Source organism: Chinchilla lanigera, unplaced genomic scaffold (assembly GCF_000276665.1).
Source record: "Chinchilla lanigera isolate Chin_1 unplaced genomic scaffold, ChiLan1.0 scaffold00092, whole genome shotgun sequence".
Classification (NCBI taxonomy): Eukaryota; Metazoa; Chordata; class Mammalia; order Rodentia; family Chinchillidae; genus Chinchilla; species Chinchilla lanigera.
In genome coordinates this window covers 498,824-522,127 of record NW_004955493.1, presented here as the reverse complement: position 1 = coordinate 522,127, position 23,304 = coordinate 498,824, and the positions used below count along the sequence as shown (strand labels likewise).

Below are 23,304 nucleotides of genomic sequence, written 5' to 3'. Positions count from 1 at the left end.
AATTTCCCTCTGAGGACTGCTTTCGTTGCATCCCATAGATTCCGGTATGTTGTATTTACATTTTCATTTGTTTGTAGGTATTTTTTAAATTTCCTCTTTAATTTCTTCTGTAACCCATTGGTTGTTCAGGAGATTGTTGTTTAATTTCCAAGTGTTTATCGAGTTTTTGGAGTTCCTTTTGTCATTTATTTCCAATTTCATTGCACTGTGGTGAGATAATATGCATGGGATAATTTCAGTTCTTTTGCATTTCAGAAGGTATGCTTATGGGCTAGGATGTGGCCTATTTTAGAGAAAGACCCATGTGCAGCTGAGAAAAATGTGTATTCTGATGTTGTGGGGTGGAACACTGTATACATCTAATAAGTCCATTCGTTCACAGCTTTGGTGCAGATCTGTTATTTCCTTGCTGATTTTTTGTCCAGTTGACCTGTATCTTTTGTGTTAATGGGGTGTTGAGGTCCCCTGTTATAATAGTGTTATTAATTATATGGGTTTTCATGCCTGTTATGTCTCATATAATTTGGAGCTCTGATATTTGGTGCATACATGTTTATGATTGTTATCTCATCCTCTTTAAGTTTTCCTGACAAGTATGTAGTGACCTTCTTTATCTCTTTTGATTGTTGTCAGTTTGAAGTTTACATTGTCTGCAAATAGAATAGCTACACTGGCTTTTTTCTGGGTTCGTGTTCCTTGGTGGATTGTTTTCCATCCTTTGACTTTTAATCTATGGATTTCCTTTTGAGTAAAATGTGTTTCCTATATGCAGCATATCACTGGATTTTGGTTTTTAATCCACTCTGTCAGTCTGTTTCTTTTGCCTGGAGAATTGTGGCCATTTACATTTATAGCTATAACTGATACGTGTTGATTTATCATTGTCATTTATTTACTTGCATTGGTTTCCAAGTTTTTCTGTTTACTTGCTTGCTCTTCTTGAAGTTTCCTTTCTACTGTTGTTCTTGAAATTGCGGTCAGATTTTTCTCTGTTTACAATATCTTTTGATACTCTTTGTAATGCTGGTTTGGCACTCACGAAGTTCTTCAATTGTTCCTTGTTGTGAAAGTATTTTATTTCTCTGTTGTACTTGAGGGATAGTTTGGCAAGGTACATCAGTCTTGTCTCAGAACCTGTAATACTTTGCTCCAAGCTCTTCTCGATTGGATGGTTTGTGCTGAGAAGTCTGCGGTGATTCTGATGGGCTTTCCTTTATAAGTAATCTGTTTCTTTTCTCTAGCAGCTTTTACTATTCTGTTCTTTTGCTAGAGATCTGGGAACTTGACTATTACATTTCGGGGTGTAGTTTTATTTTGGTTGCAGTTGGTTGGAGTTCTATATGCTTCATTTACCTGTATATCAGGTTCTGTTTCCATGCTTGGGAAATTTTCTGCTATTATTTCTGCAAATATTCTTTTTATGTCAGTTGTGTTGTCTCCTGCTGTTTCATTGACTCCTATAATTTATACATTATTCTTCTTTGCCTCATCTTGAAGCTGTTGAATTGACTTTTCCTGGATCCTTGTTGATTTTAGGAGATCCTTTCTTTCATGGTTGCTAGTTGCCATGCTATCTTCAAAGTCTGAAATTCTATCTTCAACTTCATTCCAGCGGTTTTGGCAGCTTTCAGTGGAAGCTTTGTTTTCCTGGAAGTCTCTTTGAATCTTGTTCATGCATTCTAAGTCCTTTCTATATTTTTTCATCTAATGCTTCCGCCCATTGCCTTTGTTCTTCTATTTTCTTATGTTTCTTCTCTAGATGTTTTGAGCAGTTCTTTCATTATTATTGTCACTTCATTTTTTGCCTGAGAGATTATTCCTTATCTCATTGCTTCTGTGGCCTTATGGACTTGTTTCTTTACTTCCATTACAATCATTTCAGCTATTTCAGGCATGTGTTTACCAAGTTCTCCTATGTCGATGTCTCCTGGTCTTGTTCTGAGTGGGATGGTGTTCTGGGATTGTGTTTTAGTCCTTCATTTTGTCATGTTTGCTACCAGATGCAGAAAGCTGTTTCCCTCTTCAGTGGTTGCACAGCAAAGGCTGCTAGTGCCCCTAGTATTCCTGTTGCTCAGTTTTGCCCCTCAGTGTCCGCGGAGAAGCACTACTTAGTTTGGGGGTTTTCCAGCAGTTGTTGATTTGTATCTAGTTATCCCAGGTCTCAGATGCAGGCATTGGTGTCAGCTGATGGCAGACCATCTGATCCACTATCCCCTTGCAGTTCAGGGCACGTGCACAGCCCAGACTCGGGTTTTACTGGTGTGACAATCCCGGTCCAGTGGACCTATGTCCCTAGGCAGTTCAGGATAAGGCAAAACCACACACAAACTGCAGGGTCAACAGATTGTGAACCACCTGATTCTGTGTCTCCAGTCAGTTCAGGACACATACAGGAATCAGATGTGGGCTGGACAGACAGCAATCACAGACTGCCCATGCCTGCAACCCCCCAGGGGGTCCAGGTGCAAGTAAAGCAGGGACTCAAACTGTGGGACCAGCAGCTCTTGGAGCACACACTCACTTGGCACAGGGCCCGCACAGGGAGGGCCCACATGTGAACCCTGGTGAAAGCAGTACCTGGGGCTTGTGAGTGAGGACCTCCTATCTGCCACAGGTGCAAGGAGCAGAGAGACTCAGACTGTAATGGCGGCGGGGTCCTGAGTTGCCCGCTTTGCCCCCAGGAAGTAGATGGGAAATACCTGGCTCTCTCCACGAGTTTCATCTGAGAACCATGGTGGTGGAAGTGGGCCGTAGCCCACCTGGTTCTGCTTCTTAGTCAGTTCAGGGTGAGGGCAGGAGCTAGACCCAGGCCACTCAAAGAGCAATGGCAGACTGCCCGTGCCTGTGCCAATGATTTTATACAGTTTTAATATGAAATGCTTAGGTGGGGAGCTGTCTGTTTGCTTTTCTTGGATTTGCGATTTTATATTTGTTAATTTTGGGGAATTCTCAGTCATTATATCCTCAAAAAAGTTCTGCTGTATTCTCTTTTACTTTTCCTTCTAGGATTTCAATTTTGTACAAGTTCACCATTTGATGTATCCATTTCTTAACTATATCTCTTCGTGCAGCTTTGTGATTAGTGGTTGTTCTAGGGACTACATTATATACAAATAATTTTTCACAGTCTACTAGTGTATTTCTATCTGAGCAAAGTAGAGAAAGTAAACTCACTTTATATCCATTTATTCTCCCTACTGTTATAATTTATAATTGTCAAATAATTTATATATATCAAAAACACTACAACCACCAGTGTTAACATTTTTGTTTCAAACATCAAATATAATTTAGAAAACTCAAGAGCAGGCAAACTTATTGCACTGAGCCTATTTTTATCTAACAAGTTCTTCCTTTTTTCCTTATTTTGCAAATTCCTTTTGAAAATAGTTTCTATTTAGAGAATTTCCTTTAGCTATTCTCTTCATGTGTTCTACCAGCAATAAATTTTGATAGTTTTCCTTCATCTAACAATGTCTTGATTTCTTTTTCACTCCTGAAGGATACTTTTCACTTGGCATAGGGTTACAGATTGGTAATTATATTCTTTCAGCACTGGAGAAATACTTTGCAATTTTCTTTGACATTCATGGTGTCTGTTGTTTTTGTTTTGTTTTGTTTTTGTACTAGGAATCAAACTCAGGACCTTGTGCTTGCCAGGCATGCACTTGTGCTGCTGAGCTATATCCCAAGCCCCGACATTCATGGTTTCTGAGGAGAAATAAGCTGTCATTCAAACTGTTTTCCCCACAATTAAGGTGTTTTTCTCTGGACACTTTGAAGATTTTTCATTGTCTTTAGTATTGAGAAGGTTATTCATGGTGTACCTTGACATGGATTTATTTGGATTTTTTCCTATCTGTGGAATTCATTCAGCCTCCTGAGTGTGTAGATATCTGTCATGCCATCTGAAAAATTGTCAGAATTATTCTCGAGTTCTTTTTTTTAGCTCTATTCTCGATCTCATCTCCAGACTCAGATGATGTACATGTTAGACATTTTGTTACAGTCATACAGGTCCCTAAGGCTCCTCTTTTTCATTTTTGTTGTTACAGATTGTGGTAATGCTTCATCTTTGTGTTACAGCATTAATACCATAAAAAGTATCTTTTCCACATCAGTTTTCCTCATTTTTGTGCTTTTGGTTAGCAAATTCACCACTTAAAATGTAGTGAGGCCAGGATCCGAGATTGGCTTCTCTTTCCCTCCACTGGGACAATGTGGCTACCAGCAGGCAAGCCAGCTACACAGTACAGCCCCCAGGCAGGGTACACACAATGGATGGGGGGAGGGGAAGGGACTAGCGGTATGAAATAGAAGCAACAGGAACAATATGAGCCAGCAGGTGGCAAGTTAGTTAAACCAGCACTGTGCTTGGGGACAAAGACATGTGGAATGGAAGTGGGCAGGCAGAGCCGCCCCTCCCCTAATTTTCTTTTTTTTTCTTTTCTCTTTTGCACACTGTTCTGTTTTGTCCTGCTTTTTTGTTTTTTTCCTGTACCTTTGCGGCTTTTTGGAGTGTGTTGTTCTTTTTGTTTTCTGTGTTTTTTTCTTTCTCTTTTGCTTTCATGATTAGATCTCTAACCTTTGTTTTTGTTTTATTGTACTAGTCCTCCTCCTCTCTACTGTCAATTATCCTGATTGATTTTATGATTCTTTCATGTGAGTAAACACTGTCTCTCCTCTTTCTGGTTCACTTAATACTCTTAGGCTTTCTCTTCCAATCAGTCTCTCTTGTGTCCTATGATTACCCAAAACTTAGATGACTGTTCTATAGCCCCCCATCTTTATAATATTTAAGCTCATTCAGCTTTCCATCTTAATCTCTATCCCTTTTAAACCCCCCATAAAACAGGGTAAAATCACTCTACTAAGTGGAAAATCATTGCATACAAGTTCCTGGTATGAGTTGGATGATATTATACAACTGTAGAACTTGTACCTATAGCTAAAGATATCACACTAATAGTTACTACAGTTTGTCAATAGCCAGGCTGTGCATGGGTTTATTGTTATTGCTAATGGTACTACTTCAACCAAGATGTCATACCTGTTATAATCAGTTTTTCTCTCCTGTATGACAACACTGCAATTGTAAGGTGTCATAACTGTCACCACAGTCAAGTACCAAAAAAATAGGCCCTGAGTCCAGTAGATAGGAACTTTACATTCTTAATATACTGGCAAGGTAAACTGTTGGGACAGACTTAAAGACAAGGAGCTACTTACATCTAGAAGACATCTAGAGGAACAGACACATCCATAGAAACTCTCAACACCAGGGATAAAGTTATCTAACATAAGGAATCTACAAGTAACAATATAGAAAAAGGAAAATAAAAATTAGAAAATAGAAACCAACAAAATGAAGAAGCAAAATGCCCAGCCAACCCAGAACAAGTTCAGAGCAAAACCAGAGGAAATCAGAAACCAACCACTGGAACTCTCTGAAATGATAGCAGCAAAAGTGAAAAAACAAATGGAAGAGACCATAGAAAAAATAATTTCTAAGGTGTAAAAAGAAATGATCAAAATGAAAGACACTAAAACACATATAGATGGACAAAATAGAGGAGCTTGGGAAGATTCTAAGGTGTAAAAAGTAATGATCAAAATGAAAGACACTAAAACACATATAGATTAAAAAAAAAAATAGAGGAGCTTGGGAAGATGATGGAAACAACGAATGCCTAACATAGATAAGAAATGGAATCAGTGAAACAGATCCAAACAGAAATCCAGGAGATTAAAAACTCCACTGAAAGTATATGCAACAGATTGAATAAAGGCAAGGGCAGAATATCAGATCTAGGAGACAGGCTTGCAAGTAGCAACCAGGAAAAGGAAGGTATTTTAAAAATAACAAGAGACCACAAAAATCAATCCAACAGCTACAAGATGAAGCAAAGAACAACATAAGATTGGTGGAGGCAGTAATAAAGATGGAGACAATGCAAAAGACATAAAAAAAAAAAACCTCTCTTCACAGAAATAATGGCAGAAAACTTCCTAAACAGGGATAAAGAATTTGACATACAAATAAATGAAGCATAGACAACTTTGAATAGCCATGGCCAAAATAAATCTACACCAAGGCATGTAATATAATCAAGAAATTCAGCACAAGAACAAAATATTAAAAGCAGCTAGATAAAAGAAACAAATCACCTATAAAGGAAAGCCCATCAGGATCACAGCAGACTTCTCAACACAATCCCTCAAATCAAGGAGAACTTGGAGTGATGTATTTCAAACCCTAGAGGAAAGCAATCTTCAACCCAGATTCATGTACCCTGCAAAACTGTCTTTCAAAATCAATGGAGAAATAAGATATTTCCATGACAAAGAACAACTAAAGAAATTTATGACCACCAAACCAGCTCTACAGAATGTTCTGAAGAATATATTAGAAAGAGGTAATGAAGACCACAAACACAAGAACACCAACAGAAAGAAGCCACCAGGCAGGGCAAGCAGTTAAACAGAAGAGAAAGACAGGGAACCAACAACAGGAAAATATGGAAAAGAGCAATATAACAGTTATAACCATCCATGTAAATGGTCTCCACTCACCAATCAAAATAGACTGGCAGAATGGATCAAGAAACAAGATCCAACAACATGCTGCATTTGTTCACTTCCACTGCTGGCTACTAAGCAAAAGCCTTAGGATGAAAGGAAGCAAAACTGTCTGTCTGAAACATGCTTTGATTTTAGGCTCTTAAGATTGTAATCTATTTTTCCAATCTATACCATTAGTAATAACACAGATGCTTTCTCTTCTCTACAGTCTCAATCTGAGTAATACTTTTCCACCCAGGCCAGGCAGAAACTTTCAGCTATGGAAGTCACAAAAACTTTCTGCTCCCCCATGAGAGCCCATCTCCTTCAGAGCTCAGCTTATCAAAGTTTCCTTGCATCCAAAAAGTATTAAATTGTACCCCAGGATGTGATTTTCATTTCATTTTTCCTGTTGCTATCATATCCTTTTATATCCTAGTACCCATCTTTAATAATTCACTTTCAATGTTATTTTACAAAAGAATTACTCTATAATGGTTTGGAAGTTAAAAAAAAAAAAAAAACCCAGACCTTCACCACAGATGTCCTGCCTTAAAGGACATTTGGTGTCATTGGGACAGGGTTAACTAACCTCTAAGCATAGGGTCCCCTTACAGTTACGCAGGGAAGTCTAGACTGTGCTCCAATATTCTTAAGTGGTAAGATATTAATTCATGATTATTTATTTCTGTAAAAGCCCTCGTGGCTAAGGAATAGCGTGAATGTTGTCACTAATGGCATGGACTGCCATGTATATATAAACTCAATGTATTTTGTATTTTTTTGATAACACACTGGGAAAACTCAAATGTGTAGACTCTGGACACCGACTGCATTTGTTTATGTCCCATTTTCAGTGCCTAAGAGTTATTTAACTTTTTGCAGTTTTCAAAATTTCTCAGAGCTTCAGGTACTTTACCTGAAAAATTAATATAAAAGAACCTATCTTGTAGCAGTTTAGAATCAGAGTGTATACTGAAAGATTATGTGTTATTAACAGAGAAGGAAAGAGGTAAGGTCTAAAATCGGTATTATTTCAGAAATAACTGCTTTACTTTATAAAGGGTATATTAAGGAAAAGAGCAGGTCATTCAACAATGAAAAACATGGCTCAGGGGAATTAATCATTATCAATATACTCACTTTAAATTTTACATTATTTACATATTTACATCTGTATATACACATTTTGGCTTCATGTGCAGAGGGTTAATTATACTCCTCAGTTTATGCACCTTAACTCACTTGCTTTGTTCATTCTCTTACATTCTTATTTCTCTTGCTCCTCTTCTCTCTTTCCCTTTGGCAACCATTTTAATGTGTTTCATGAGCAGCTCCATGGTTTTATGTGTTCTTCTAGAATGTGCACTGGTATCTGTTTGCATCAATTTCCACCCATGTAAATCGAACTGAATTATCCATTTTATTGACACTGGTCTCTCTGTAAGATGCAGCTATACATACATGTATTATACTTCTTTTAATTAGATGCCCTAACAGTTTTTCAGATGATTCATGGTGAAAGATTACATCTTACTAACACAGAAGGAAAGAAATAAGGTTTTCAAAGATTGCAAAATGTTCTGTCAAGTTATATTTTATTATTTTTAAAAAATTTTATCTTATGGAAAAAAGGTCAAAAAATTTCACAGCAATAGTTAATACATTACATGTTATTTTTAAGGTAGTTTCTCAGGGTACAAGATATGGACATAAAAATTTCTCCACTCGATTTTAGCACAAACCTTCTTTTTCAGTGAACTAAGAAATACGAATAGTATAACTGACTTGCATTTTTTCTCTTTTTTCCCTACTGTCCTTTCCCCTTTTGCTCATCCTAGTTCCTTTTATATTTTTATTATTCATTTATCATACTTTAGTGTAAGTTATTCCAAAAATTTAAGAATTACGCTACCTCGGTGAGGTGGCGCGTGCCTGTAATCCCACCATTTGGGAGGCTGAGGCAGGAGGATCACTGTGAGTTAGAGGCCAGCCTGGGCTACATAGTGAGTTTAAGGCTAGCCTGAACTGCATACCGAGACTGTGTCTCAAAAAAAAAAAAAAAAAAAAAAAGAATGATGCTAAATTTGTCATAATTTGTTCTTTTGCTGAATTACTTCCTCAGTGTAATTTTTCAAAACTTAAAAGGAAAGCCCCACACTAAAGACTTTTGAATGCAGTCTGTGTGATAAATTTTAAGTTTAAAATTACTATAATTGTATTAAAATTACTCATCAATCCAACAAAATAACGTAAGTTATAGTTAATATAATTAACCCCAATTAGAATTAATACTCTTGGGTAGTAGCTGTGTCAGTATTTAGAAATCTGTACATAGGTAACTAAAAGTAAAAAATTCACAAATAAATGTACTTGCAAATAGAAGACATACAATGATAATGATCTAGAAAGGATATAATACAGTAAAAATATATTGCTGAAAAAGGCATTTTTTTCTATGGACTTTTGGACAATGAAAGTTTTAAAAACAAATCAACATAATTAGTTAAAAATAAACAGCTTTTATCACAGGTTGAAAAAACATGAGTTCTTTAAACTTACTATACAAAAGGACTTTAAACACAGTTAAACCTACTCACCAGGCCTGCCTCCATCTGCAGCCTGAACGTCTCTGGGTTCCAAAGGCAATAAAGGAAAGAGAGAATTTGTGAACCAGCCAGCCAACTGAGAAACACTTTTGTTCTTCTTGAAATAACTAAAACGCAAATAATATTTTACCTACAAGGAGAAATAAACAAAAATATTCATAAAGCAAAACAATAATTAGGAAAAATCAGGAATAAAAGGAAATTAAAGATCATTGGAACTATGATTCTAACAGACTAACCAGCCTCAGAGCAGATTCTCGACAACAGGAAATGAGAGCATGCTGGTTCTCTCTCCCCTTAACTCTGCTTCCCCAGATCCACTCTCTCTGAAGCTTGTTCTTAGTCACTTGCTTGTCACTGGGACAAAATACCTGACACTCACAACTAAAGGAGGGCAGGTTGGCGTGGGCTCATGCTTTTAGTCTGATATTGGTGGACTCCACCAGACGGCATGGCACAGGGAGGCTGCCCACATCTTTGCAACTGGGAAGCAGAGCACAGGACGCAGCCAGGAGATGCATCCTTCTAGGTTATGTTGCCCCCAGTGAGCCTCTTCTTCTAACCAGACCCCACCTCCTAACAGCAAGTCAGCTACAGCACCTGTATCCAACCACCTTCCCCAAAGTCAACTTTGAGCCCCTCTGGGGGACAGTCTACATCTAAACCATATCACTCCCGTGGAATTTTCTGAAATGTCAACAACATTTGGATATACATGGTGGGCCTGCTGAAGAGAAACACTGGCAACTTTGTGCAAGACTGTAAATGTATTTTTCTCTAGACAGACAGCTGATATACATACTGAAATGAAGTATTCCAAAAGACATTATTAATTCCTCTTCCTGTTAGGTAAGCCAAGTGTTCTAAAGGGAAAATCTCTTCTCCTGAAAGTGATTCTTCCAACAAATGGAAGAATCTTATATGAGTACAGAGGAGAAATGTGGTAAGATGTAAATGTGGACTGCTGCGCAATGTAATTATTTAATGAGAAATAATACTAATTCTGGAGAACTGAATACACTTCAAGGTAAATCATTCTGAAATAAGTGGACCAAAAGTTAGTAAAGGTCAGAAGGGTCAAACCACAAAGACATCAGTATAATCAGCTGGAGTGGGTATATGTATAGGTCTTGGAGATAATTCATCTATTTAATTATCAAAATAAAATCGGTAGGAACTTATTGCATGCTCAAAGCCCCTGGTCCTCAAGGATCTCAAACCTAGTTGAGGAAACATAAATATTTACATTAAGTACAAATTCAGTGATAGAAGTATGTTTTGTATATCGATGGGAGAATGAAAAAAAGAGAGAAGTGTGTATAGTCAGGAGAGACAATACAGAGTCACAGCATTAACTGTAAAGGGTAAGCAAGAGGGAGGTAAGAAGGGAAGGGAGATGGAGACTACCCAAAGGCAGAAAAGGTGAAGTCTGAAGCTACCAAAAACATTTTGAGTAGGCCTGAAATACACTGGTAAGCCTACATCAGCATTAGCCCACACCAAGTCAGGAACCAGAGGGACAATGACACACACGAAAGCAGTGAGGATGTGTCAGGACAGAACGAAGAGATACTTACAACTCTACTTACCACCCAGCGGTCTTCCATACTTTCTTCAATTGAAAACCATCTGTATCTCTACTTTGGTCATTTCCCTCAGTATCAGAAACACTAAGTTCAGAACACTATTTCTCCTTGAGTGCTGTCACCAGAATCTTCCTCAGTATTTGCACATGTCCTAAGTCTGACTCACCCTGCCTAAGCCTTAAGAGTTATTTTTAGATCTAGAATTAGATGAAAAATTGTAAGGTTCACTCAAAAGAGAGGCAATGTTTCATGTTGTGTTCCCTGTCAGTGAAGAGATGCACCAGCTTTATCACATCAGGTGTTCTGACCCAGGGAATGTATCTTTATTTCAGCATCATCTGCAGGGCTAGAGACAGGTGCAATGTCAGATACAGTAGCAAAGTTAATATTCTTAATTATCAATGCTTCCTATGAAGATCTCATAGGTGGGAAATACTATTCTATCCTGGTCAACAAAGCACAGACTGTGAAGTTAGTTAAATGGACAGACAATGAAGTAAGTTAGATTTGGATTCAAGCCTCTGCCATGTACAAGCAACATGATCCTGGGCAAGTGAGATTCTTCACTTACTAAATAAAATAATGATACCTCTACTTCATTAAATACCAGGATACTGGAATTATGAAGTTTCTACATAAAAGTTTCTTACCTTAAGTGGCACAGCATCATTGCTATTTTGGAAGTCATGATCAAAAACAATAGCAGCCAGAACCTTTTCAGAGTTCTTACTTTGCTTAAGGTAATTTTCAAAATCTCTTTCTGAAGAAAAGCCTACAACTGTAGAAATAGAAAAATCTAGTTTGTGAGTTGATCACATAAAGGTAAAATGTATGATAGTCCTTTCTATCTGTAAGCTGGCAAACAACAGGGATAAATGGCTACAAACATATTATAAATGTCAAAACATTGTTTTGGAAACATTGGCACAATAAACCAATAGATTTTGGAGTGGACAGAGTTTTAGTTTTAAAAGTTTAATTACAAGTTTAAAATAATAATAAAATACATATTGAAGGAAGCTAAGGAATGAAAAGTGCTCCAGTATTTTAAAATTTCCATTTTGTGGCCAATAAGTATATGAAAAAATGCTTATCATTGCTGATCATCAGAGACATACAAATGAAAACTACACTGAGATATCATCTTACCACAGAAAGAGCGGCTATCAACAAAAAATCTAATGGTAATATACATTGGAGAGGATATGAAGGAAAAAGGAACCAATCTGCAGTTTTGGTGGGGAATATAAACTAGTATGACCACTACAAAAATAAGTGTGGAAATTTTTCAAAAAACTAAAAAGAGAAATTCACTTGGCTCAGCTAAAAGAGTTAAAATCCTATTACAAGGCTACATGCATACTCATGTATATAGCAGCAAATTTATAATAGCTAGATTTTTGAAACAATGTATATATTTATATAAATATGACTGTTTAAGGAAAATGTATTTATACACAATGGAGAAAGAAAGATAAAGACAGAAAGATAAACTTGATGCATTCATGGGTAAATAGATGCAACTAGAAAACATATTGTTAAGTGAAATAAGTCAGACACACAACCTCAAATATTGCATGGTTTCTCTAATATAAGAAGCACAATATATATAAACAAAGAGAGAAACAGAAGAGATACAAATAGGAAGTAGGAAGAAGTTCAAATACTTCCCTAAAATAAAAATTCCTGCTTCAAATATGTTTCAATATAAATTCTAATATATACTACTAGTGCACTACTAGTTTATCTTAGTTCGTTGTAAAGAAAGTTTTGTGTGACTGTTTTTTGTAAAAATCTTTCTGGCTTATTTCTTGTACTCGAGTAATTAGTTTGAAAATAATGGTAGACAATGTAGTAACTATTGTTATTATCTTATTTGATGGGATCAGGTGCGTTCAGGATGGTATGGCCGTAGACTATTTGATTATGACATTTTGTTTTATTTTTTCCTCAAATAAAAATATTATACTTCCATTTTGAAGGGAAATTAGAAAACTAATCTGTTCAATCTATTCAAACTTCTACACCATAAAACTCTCTCATATCTATATAAAAATACTCAGAAGTTGGAAGATGAAGCTACATTATGACTTCAATATTTGAAGCAATAACAGATCCATATTTCAGGTGATTGATCGGTGAATTTAGCCTACAAATTTAACTTAACTGACATTGGAAAAGGCAACAATATTTGTACCTTTCTATATCAAAATACCCATTTAATATGTCTGTATGTGCATCCATATACACCAAAGATTTTCTTAGGAGTAAACTTAAGTTTGATGTAAATAGAATATCAAGACTTAACAACTCAAGGATGAAAATGAAGTTCTATACAGTTTTATTCCTAAAATTTAAATGGCTTGGATGGCACAATTTTTCCTATAGCAAATTTCCAAATGATCTGAGTCCCAAAAGCTTCCAAGAAAAGCATCACTGCTGATGGTACCATTACCTTCACCAAAGGTACTATCTCATGCTTTCAAAGCCCTGGTCACTTCGCTTCCAAAGTATCACTGTATCTGTATCTCACAAAGACTACCATATAGTCAATTCCCGTAGCTGCTTTGTTCCACTTGTCCTTTGCAAACAAATCTATAAACAATACCAGTAACACTCAACTCCAAAGAATTACCCTCCAGTCTAGACAATGTCTTTCTGTCTAGGAAACATGGGATCTTGGTAAGGACCTTGAATGTTTCATCCTTTAAAACACTGCATTTTGGTGAATGTAGTGGTTGCATACTTGCATGAATTTGCATAAAATGAGTCACTCTTACCTTATCATTATACAAAAGAATGGCCTCACTCAATAGAAAGAAACATTGAGGTCACAGATTGTAGAACAGGCTGATTCTGGTGCTTTTGAGGTAACCATGTTTATTCTGGGAGGTAACCATGCATTCAGGATTTATCTTCAAGGAATATATTTGAGGCAGCCACTAGAAGGATCTGGCCCCCTTGACTACTTTTGGTGATCAAAATGTAAAGCTGCCTTCTGATCAGCAACATAATTAGACAATTAAGCTGGACTGACAACCTAACTGGCTTGGGAGCCACCCATAGGATGAGAAAAGTACACTTCTGGGTATGTTTGAGCAGGTCATGGAGATGTGACTTTGGGTACTATAACTGGTCTCCAGCCTCTTCCCCTTTGGTGCTGCTACCCTGCTTTGATTCATAGCTGTCATAAAGTTGGCAATTTTCTCTATCACATCTTTCAGCCATGATGTTTCTGCCTTAAAGAGTCAGCCAATCATTGATTAACCTCTGAAACTATGGGCCAAATTAAACTTCTCCTTGAAGCTGCAGGTATAGGGTATTTTGTTGCAGCGATGGGAAGGCTGACCAACACAATAACCATTCCCCAAGGTTAATAAAACATTGATAAGAGTAATGACTTTTATCATTGTACAAATCAGAGAATCTCTAGCTTCATAAGTGACTATATACAGTCTGCCTGTACTTGTACAGTGTTCTTATATTTGTAGTCATTCATGAGTTTCAAGTTAGTTCAGTCTTATGACATTTAAGGTATATTTGGATTCCCATCCAAACATGCTGAGAATATTGCTGGTGGCAAAGAAATTAAGCTAAGGGGTCATAATTATTGCTTTGGCATAGAAATTCCAGGTATGTAACAACTGTGTCTCAGTTTATGGTGATACTCAGCAGAGAGGGAAGTTGGTACGCCAGGAAGCTGTGGTTCCTATAATAATAAAAGATAAAGTTTTCAGAGTGTTTACTACGTGCCAAACACCACTCTAAATACTCATACTAATTCATTTGATTTTACAACTAACTTACAAATTATGCAGTACTAATATTTTCATTTTATAATGAGAAAGAATAGTCAATGTTCTGATTTGTCCTAGAGAGATATTAATATGTGAAAGTGGGCTACACTTCCCTGAAGTCATGCTTAAGAGAGCAAATATATCATTCTAGGATGTTAGAGCAGAACTTAAACCTAGCTGGAATGAGGAGCCAGTATAAATGAGAATAACTGAGCTGGTGCACACCCAAGCAGCTCTTTTCCTCATCCCTTCAGTAGCTATGTTAGTTCTGCTTCTTCTGGTATGAGGTTCCATTTACTTTCTTCCTATTGCTGTCTCTCATGTCCTCGGATGTCTAAAACAGTTTCCCTAAATATTCATCTTTGAATGTCAGCTCCCTTGGCTAATGTCCACTTGGGAAGAGGGGCAAAAGCCTAGGCATTAGCTTCTGGTTTTCTAAGTAAGTAGAAAGCAGGGAGGTAACAGCAGCTGGCAGGCTAAAATGTTGAGCAGTGATTTCAGAAGCTCAGCAATTCCAAGAGTCATAGTAGGCAGCTGAAGCCCCATAAAGGGAAGAGGCCTTCTTTGACCCTTTACACATGCAGTTGAGATTTTATGCAGACCATGTCCTAGGAGTGAGGACTAGGATTATGCCACAGAGAAAACAAATACAGCAGTACAGCACTTAATACAGGCTAAAGCCAGCATTCAATGAGATCAAGGTGATCTACCATACAGAGGAAACCTTAATCTGCTTTGGATAAAGAAACAACTTCAGAAGCCTCTAAAATTTTTCATCCTCAATATCTGGCATTTAATAAAATATACAAGGTATTTCATAAAACAGTGACCTAAACAAGGAAAAAGAAAGACTCACAAGTGTCCCAGACATCAGAATTTTTGAGTAGGGACTTTAAAATAAATATTGTTAATGAATAAAAAAAGGGCATGTGGCCAGATGCCTGTAACTTAAAGTGAAGATAAATGTAAGTTCCACAACCAAAAACTATTGTTTTTAAAACAATTCAATAGCAAGCTTACATGACCTGGTAATATAATTTCTAAAATATATAAACAAAAAGAAAGACAGCCAAATCCCAGCTGGAAATTTTAATATATTAAATATATATTTTTAAATACACAAAATAGAATCAAATAGAATATATATTTATTTAACCCTAGTAATACTATACCTTGCAGAGAATATATCACTTCTTATGATAATTGGCATAATAAGCAGATAATATAGAATACAAAAGATCTGAAAAGCACAGCAATCTACCTTTGTAGCCTAAGTGATATTTATAGAACCCTAGAACTAAAATCTAGAGAATGCATAATCTTGCTGGACAATGGTGCATGCCTGTAATCTTAACTACTTGGGAAGCTGAGGAGGGAGAATTGAGAGTCTGAGGTCAGTGTGGACAACACAGAGAAACCCTGTCTGAAAAAAAAACCAATCCAAACAAATAAAAACAACAAAAAGATGAAGAGGAGGAATGTATGACGTCCATACAAAAAAACATGAAGTGTTTTATCAAAATACACCATATACTGATCATAGACAATTCTCAAAATTTCAAAGAACTGAGATCATTAAATGATTAATGATTAAAGGGAAATTACAATAGAAATCAATAACAAAAATATACCGCAAACCAGCAAATATTTGGAATTTGAGTAACACACTTCTACAAGTTCTAGAATTTCATGCATGAAAGAAGAAACAGATTGGAAATTAAATATTCTGGATAATTCACAGTCATTGGTAACTATTCGTTGGTATACTTGTATTTCATACTTCAAAAACTATTAAGGAAATTTGCATCATTCTGCTTCAGTATTTATTTTAAATAAGGAATTTCTTGAGACAGCATCTACTCTGTAGGACTTTCAAATCCCTTCAGGCCAAAAACCGTGGAAAAATACATGAGTGAATAAAAGTGCATGTGTGTGTGCACATGTGTGTGTGTTTATGTAAAGGAGAATGTCACTAGAGAGATACCCAGAAAACTTTTGACAATGTTCATGTCTGGGAGAAAGAGGAGAGAAATCGGACTGAGAAATTGGACTGTGTAGGTAAGTGAAGAATTGGAAACTCTTAAAATAACTCTGCCCATCTTTCTAAAGCACTTTGCTATGGCTGAGTTTGAGTATGTTGTCCAAAGGTTCATTATGATGGAAGCTTAATCCTCAGTACAGTGATGTGAAGGTGGTGGAAACTTTAAGTGTGGATCCACTGTAATTAGATTACTAATAGCATTGTCTTTGGGAGGAATTAACAGTTTTCACAGAGCTCTGGTTGGTTCCCATGAGAGTGAGTTGTTATGAAAAGCATGGGCCTTTCCCCAAATCTTTCTAGCTTCCTTTTCTCCATGTGCTTCTTTCATCTCAAACATGCTTCCACCACTCACTAAATGTAGCCAAGGAGACCTTCCCTGGATGCTAAACAAGTGGGGCCACCCATTCTCAGATTTTTAGTCTCCAAAACTGTGTGCTAAATAAGCCTCTTCTCTTTTTTAGATTACTAGCCTCATTTATTTTGCTATAGTAACCTAAAACAGACTAATATACATGGTCTATGATGTGTGTAATATATTTATATGAACAGTGTTTTAAGTAACCAACTACTGAATATGCATTCAGAATAAAGACTCATGCTTATCCTGTGTCTTTGTGTAATTGTTGTATACTGTCATATGCCCTGAAGTTATACTTACAGAGGTTCTGGAAAAACAGAAACAGAAAGACTTACTATTACTGTTTGTTCTGAACTTTTTAGGGAAAAATTTTTATATGAATTTAACTCGAGTTTAAATAAGTTTATAATATTGCACTTAAGGTGTTAATATCTGGTTATATGAATATCTTACAGTGTTTTACATGGAAGATAATTATCTAGTTGAAAGGGTTATAAGTACATTTTTTGCTAAAACAATAATATGTGTTTTCAGAAAACTTTAATTTCTAACCTTTCATGTTGGTGTTTAAATCCTTTTTCACGTTTTCAACAATATTCTGTACCACAGCACTTTTGGAAGGTATGTAAGCCAATTCCCAAGGATAAGGAAAAGTGACAGGTGCTTCAATGAATGAAGGTTTATGATTGACAGGAAAAGCAGTATAATTGAAAGGTCCAGTCTTTTTTAAAATAATAATATTGCGTAGTCCCAAAAGTGAAATACCAAACATAACTGCTATGAGTATCTCCACAACTAAAGCCATACATTTCCGCCTCTAGAAGGGTAAAAAAAATTATATTAATTTTCCTGTTACTAAATTTACAAATGGCTAATAATTTTATATTAACAGATAAGGAATATTCTCCTTCATAAGGAAAACATACATGGTCAATAAACATAGCTTCACTTTGATAGCAGCAATTTCATGGACTTTGTATTCCTTTCTGTGTGACACTGTGCTATTATTTCACTCTATGAAAAGTCTATGTCTAGAACAGATAGCCCCAACCCCAGAAATGAAAAAAGTGAAACAATATAAATTAAAATTAAACACTCAGGCTCTCAGAATTTCCCTTGGTGGCCTCTGAAATGTTGAAATACATATAGTTCAACTTACCTTCATACACACACATACATATTTATATATACTTACACATATATTTATATATACTCACATGTATATTTTATATGTGTAGTTCATCTTACCTTTAAAGTAAAATTCTTCCAGAGAAGAATCATAAGCTTTTTGAAATCTAACAAATCCATTCTTCTAAAAGGAGTGTAAGTTCAACTCTATAGGGGGAGTAAAGATTTAAAAGTAAAATAAAATTAAGATTATCTAACATTACTTTTATTTTACATGAATTAAATTAACTTAATTTTCTAGTCAAGCTTTAAAGATGACAATAAAAAACAAACATTTGGGATATTTGAGTTGTTTATTCCTTTATGTATTTTTAATTTATTCAACATCTATGGAGATCCTGATATGTCCAAAATGTTGAGCGCTAAACAAAGATCAGTAATTTGTTGATTCAAGTTTCCAAGTATGGAAGTAAACGCCATCAATAACACTACTAAGGAGGACATATTTGCAACAGACTTTCGGAGGTGATTAGAATGGGATTTGTACCCTTATAAGAGGTCCCAGAAAGATCCTGTATCACTTTCACCCATGAAAGCACAAAGAAAAGACAGACATCTATGAACCAAGAAAGGGGCCTCACAAAGTACTGAATCTGCTGAAATCTTAATCTTGGATGTCCCAGCCTCTAAAACTGTGAGCAACACATTTCTGCTGCTTATAAGCCAAGTGGCCTATGGTACTTTTTTTTTTTATTTTAAAGAGAGCAGTAAATGAGACACAAACAAACAAAAAGTAGAACAATAGCAGCATACCAGTATCACAAACATAAACAAACCAAACCAAGAACATTTAAAGTGATACAGGGTTTCAAGACAAAATAATACAAATTAACAGTGGTTGTTATATTACATATTGCTATCCTCAACTATGTTGCTCAGATTACCAGATGTAAGAATGGAAGATTGTTCAAACAACTAAAGAGAAATTAAGAAAATAATTATTAGATAAAACATTAGAGAATACAGAGTTTCACTAGACAAGATGGTAGGAATTCACCGTGGTAATTCCATTGCATATTGTTACCTTCAAATCAGCTGCCCAGATTACCAGACACAAGCATGCAAAATTGATCAGAACATAAAAAATTTTAAGCATTAACTATTCCTTTCAATATGCCATCAAATATCAGCAATGCAGTTACCACAGCTATTCATAAATATATTTACATTTTGCTTTCCTTCTTTCTTTTTTCTTCTTTTCCTCATCCCAGTCGTTCCTTCCTTTGAGCAATTTCTTTCCCTTTTCTGTCATCTATTGTACGTTTTGAGTTTTACTTACCCTTTCAGGTTCCTACACCAAGGAGACAATATGGTACTTATACATGTGGGCCCGATTTACTTCACTTATGAGTATGGTCTCTAGTTGCATCCATTTACGTACAAAAGCCTCGAGTTTATCTTTTTTATAGCTGAGTAATACTCCATTGTATAAAAATACCACATCTTTTTTTATCCATTCCTCAGTGGATGGGCATTTGGGTTGCTTCCAAGATTTAGCTATAACAAATTGTGCTGCTATAAACATGGGTGCACATACATCGCTGTGGTATGGTATCTTTAATTCTTCTGGGAAAATACCCAGAAGGGGAATAGCTGGGTTGAATGGGACTTCCAATGCTAGTTTTGTGAGGAATCTCCAAATTGATTTCCACAATGGTTTCACCAATCTACACTCCCACCAGCAGTGGAGTAGGGCTCCTTTCTCCCCACAGCCTCTTCAGCATTTGTTATTGGTTGATTTCTTGATGATAGCCATTCTTTCTTGGGTGAGATGGAATATCAGTGTTGTTTTAATTTGCATTTCTCGAACGACTAATGATATTGAACATTTTTTCATATATTTATTTGCCATTAGTATTTCTTCAGCAGCTCAAATGAACTAAGAGAATACTAATTCTTACACTTAATGGCAGTTTGCTCAATATTTACTATGTGTTATGTTAGATACAGCTATATAATGGCAAGTAGAACAGATAGAACTCATCACTCACTGTGGATGGCATAACCCCTAGGTTCTGAAATCAGATTGCTGACATCAAAGTCCTAGCTCTACCACTAACAGTACGATCTTGAGCACTTGAATTAAACTCTTAGCACTATGAGGGAAAACATTGGAATTAAAGACTAGGAAGATGAGGTATTAGATTAAGACTTAGGTTTATAAGAAGAAATGTGGGGAAAAAATGACCTTCAGAAGGATTGCAATCAGCTTCCATTAATCTTGACCCTTGATAATAGTCATAGGTGATTCCAGAACTGCAAATGCCTACAGCTGTCTGGCACAAAAAATAAATTGCTGAAGAAAATAACATGATGCCAGAGTCAATTATTACTATAAACAATCTTTCTGAATATAACATAAACGTAAATATTATTGGAAAATCTCTACTACTACTTTCTTAAAGTGAATGTTAAGAGCACAAATAAAAATAAAAGGGCCCTATCAAAATCTAAACTCTATGCCCATAAAAAAACTAAAACCAAAACTCTAACTATATGCAGTTACAATCATGATGGCAGAGAGAAAGCAGCACTCACTGACTGCTCCAAGAAACTCCTCAAGGTCAGTCCCTGCACGCATGCATGGTTGGTTGGGACACCAACCACTGGAATGTAACTTCAAGGGGATAATGAGCAGGTATAGAAACATGAAGCTTTAATGGAAAACTAAACCATGACCCAACTCAGACACCACCCAACTTCCAGGGTAAGAGGCCTAAACTGGTGGCTGGGGCTTGGCGCTCACCCCAGCCATCACCAAAGCCAGCTGAACAGTCCCCATCCCTATCTCTGACACAAGCCAGAAATGGGAATAACCAGAGGAGAGCACCTCCCCGTTCACCAAGGCCCTGTGAGTTGTGGGCCATACTGAAACCTGGAGAGCTGCAGTGGGGCCAGAAGTGGTGACAACCAGGAAGATGTACCAGACAGTCTATACTCGGGTATTTGTCTCCTAAGTGTTGGGATTTGAGGAACCACAGGCCTGAGAGAGTCTCAGAAGACTGAGGCAGGGCTGCAGGCAGTGAGCAATGGGAGCATTGAGAGAGATACTGATTGACATTCTCCTTTCAGGTTTTGAGCCTCCCCACTGCACCAGGCACAGAGAGAAGATACTGGAGAGAAACTCAGTCTGCAGCAGCTGGAATCCATGCGTGGAGAGAAATAGCTGGCAGCAGCTGGGCCAGCTTCCTCCTCAACCCTGAAAGCCAATGAAATGTGGGCTTGTTGAGTGCAAGCAGGACCTGGAGTTGAGACCAAGAGAAGACAGGGCAGACTGCAGCACAATCTCCTTGTCTTCCTGCTCACCTCCCATCTATATTCCCTTCCTTTCTCTGCCCTTTTTACTTTCTTTCTACTTCCCCCTTTCAATTTCCTTTTATTAAAAATTTTATATTTTTCCTTCTTTTCTATTTTCTATCCCTTCCTCTCTATATGTACTAATTGAAATATTCTGAATATCATCTATGCTTATTTTTTCTAGCCTACTATACTGTATTACTCTGTTTTTTCTTGAGTTAGTGAAATAGTACAGATTTGTACTATTTCATAACTGGGGAACATCACAAAAGTAAAAGCCATTTACAAAAAAAAAAAAAAAAAAAGAAACAAATACCACACAACAGTGGAAGACACATTCTAGTCAACGCATCTATAAACCTCAATACAGAAATAAAACTAAATGAAAAAGAAGGTATATTAGTAAGATTGCCCATCATTGTGGCACAATACCCAATACCTACAATTTAAAGGAAGAAAGGTTTAATTTGCCTCACAGTTTAAAGGAATTCATCCCATGGTCATCTTGCTCCAAGGCAGAAATATCATGGCAAAAGTGGTGGGGCAAAGATGTTTAGTTCATGGCGGCCAGGAAGCAAAACAGGAAGGAGCAAAAGACCACACAGATTCCAGAGTTATGCCTCCATGATTCATCCAGATTCATCCAAAAGTATCCTTTACTAATCCTCTCAGCAGCTCCCAAGCTAATTAAGCTGACAAAACAGAATTTAACTACCACATTCTACTCCTTGTCAACTTGACACTCAAAACACATCCCCTAAAATACACAATCTACAAATAAACACAACGATAGTAACACAACAACAAATTAATAATTCTACCTAACATAACTAGCCTGTGTACAACAGAGAGTGCAATAATCCCTTTTCCAAAGTCATGGATGTTACTAAAATTTCCCAGATGTGGGGAATTAGATGGATACTCAGGTAAAAGAGGTATTTAAAACTGTCTCAACAGTTCCAGCATTTTCAAAAATCTAAGTCAGAATCTTTTCTGAGACTCAAGCCAAACTCTTAGCTGTAAATTTCTGTGAAAATAGAAAACAAGTTACATAATCCCAAAGTATGATGGCACAGGGTAAACATTTCCATTCCAAAAGGGAAGAACACAGGGATAGAAAGAACAGGACCAAAGCAAAACAGAAACCCAGCAGGGCAAACTTTAAGTCCTGTAGCTCCACGTCTGGCAAAAAACCCACTTCTCTTACACCAGTTTTCTGTATTAATCATCTTTCCTATTATGAGGACATAATACCCAACACTCTCTTCAAGGAGGAGATGTTTAATTTAGCTCATGGTTACAGGGGATTCAATCCATGCTCGTCTGGCTCCAAGGCAGAAATCTCACGGTGGAAGAGTGTGGCAGAGAAAAGATGTAAGCTTGGTTCATTATGGTCAGGAAACAGAGCAAGGAAAGGTCCCAAGGTCATACCTCTATGACCCACGCAGCACAGAGAGAAGTGTTCTTACTAATCTCTTGGCAGCTCTGAAGCTAATCAAGCTGATACAACTAACTATAATCACTGCATAAGACAACAGATACTTCCAAAAATACAACACTACCAAAAAAATGATCCTAAATATACCAAAGTGAATGAAATTCCAGAAGAACAATTTTAAAAGTTGATAGTTAAAATTACCAAAAAGATAAAAAAGATACAAATAAGCAGCTGAATCAATTAAAGAGGACAATGCAGGATATGAAAGACTGCTTCAGTAAAGAGATAGAGGTTCTGTGGATAAAAAAAACAAGCAGAATTCCGGGAAAGGAAACCTCAATAAGTCAAATAAAAACCTAATTGAAAGTCTAGGAGCAGGCTCCCCCAGCCCCCCGCGCCTTGCGCCCAGGCAGCGAGTTCTCCGGGAGC

The 23,304-nt window shown here is 36.6% G+C and overlaps 1 protein-coding gene across 6 annotated transcripts in view; it reads right to left on the bottom strand.

The window, feature by feature from the left end:
- Positions 1-23,304, bottom strand: part of LOC102006674 (ATP-binding cassette sub-family A member 3-like) — a 149,983-nt gene that overhangs the window by 116,654 nt on the left and 10,025 nt on the right. For 3 of the 6 annotated variants that reach the window (XM_013504905.1, XM_013504904.1, XM_013504906.1), the window contains exons 2-5: positions 18,201-18,287; positions 17,505-17,769; positions 11,407-11,534; positions 9,162-9,300 (exon numbers count right to left, since the gene is read on the bottom strand). In XM_013504905.1, the coding sequence (XP_013360359.1) occupies positions 9,162-9,300; positions 11,407-11,534; positions 17,505-17,769; positions 18,201-18,260 (592 nt within the window). In that variant the 5' untranslated portion in view covers positions 18,261-18,287. Of the gene's footprint in view, positions 1-9,161; positions 9,301-11,406; positions 11,535-17,504; positions 17,770-18,200; positions 18,289-23,304 lie in introns of those variants that run through there. The other 3 variants (XM_005405051.2, XM_005405052.2, XM_013504907.1) reach the window with 2 other exon arrangements.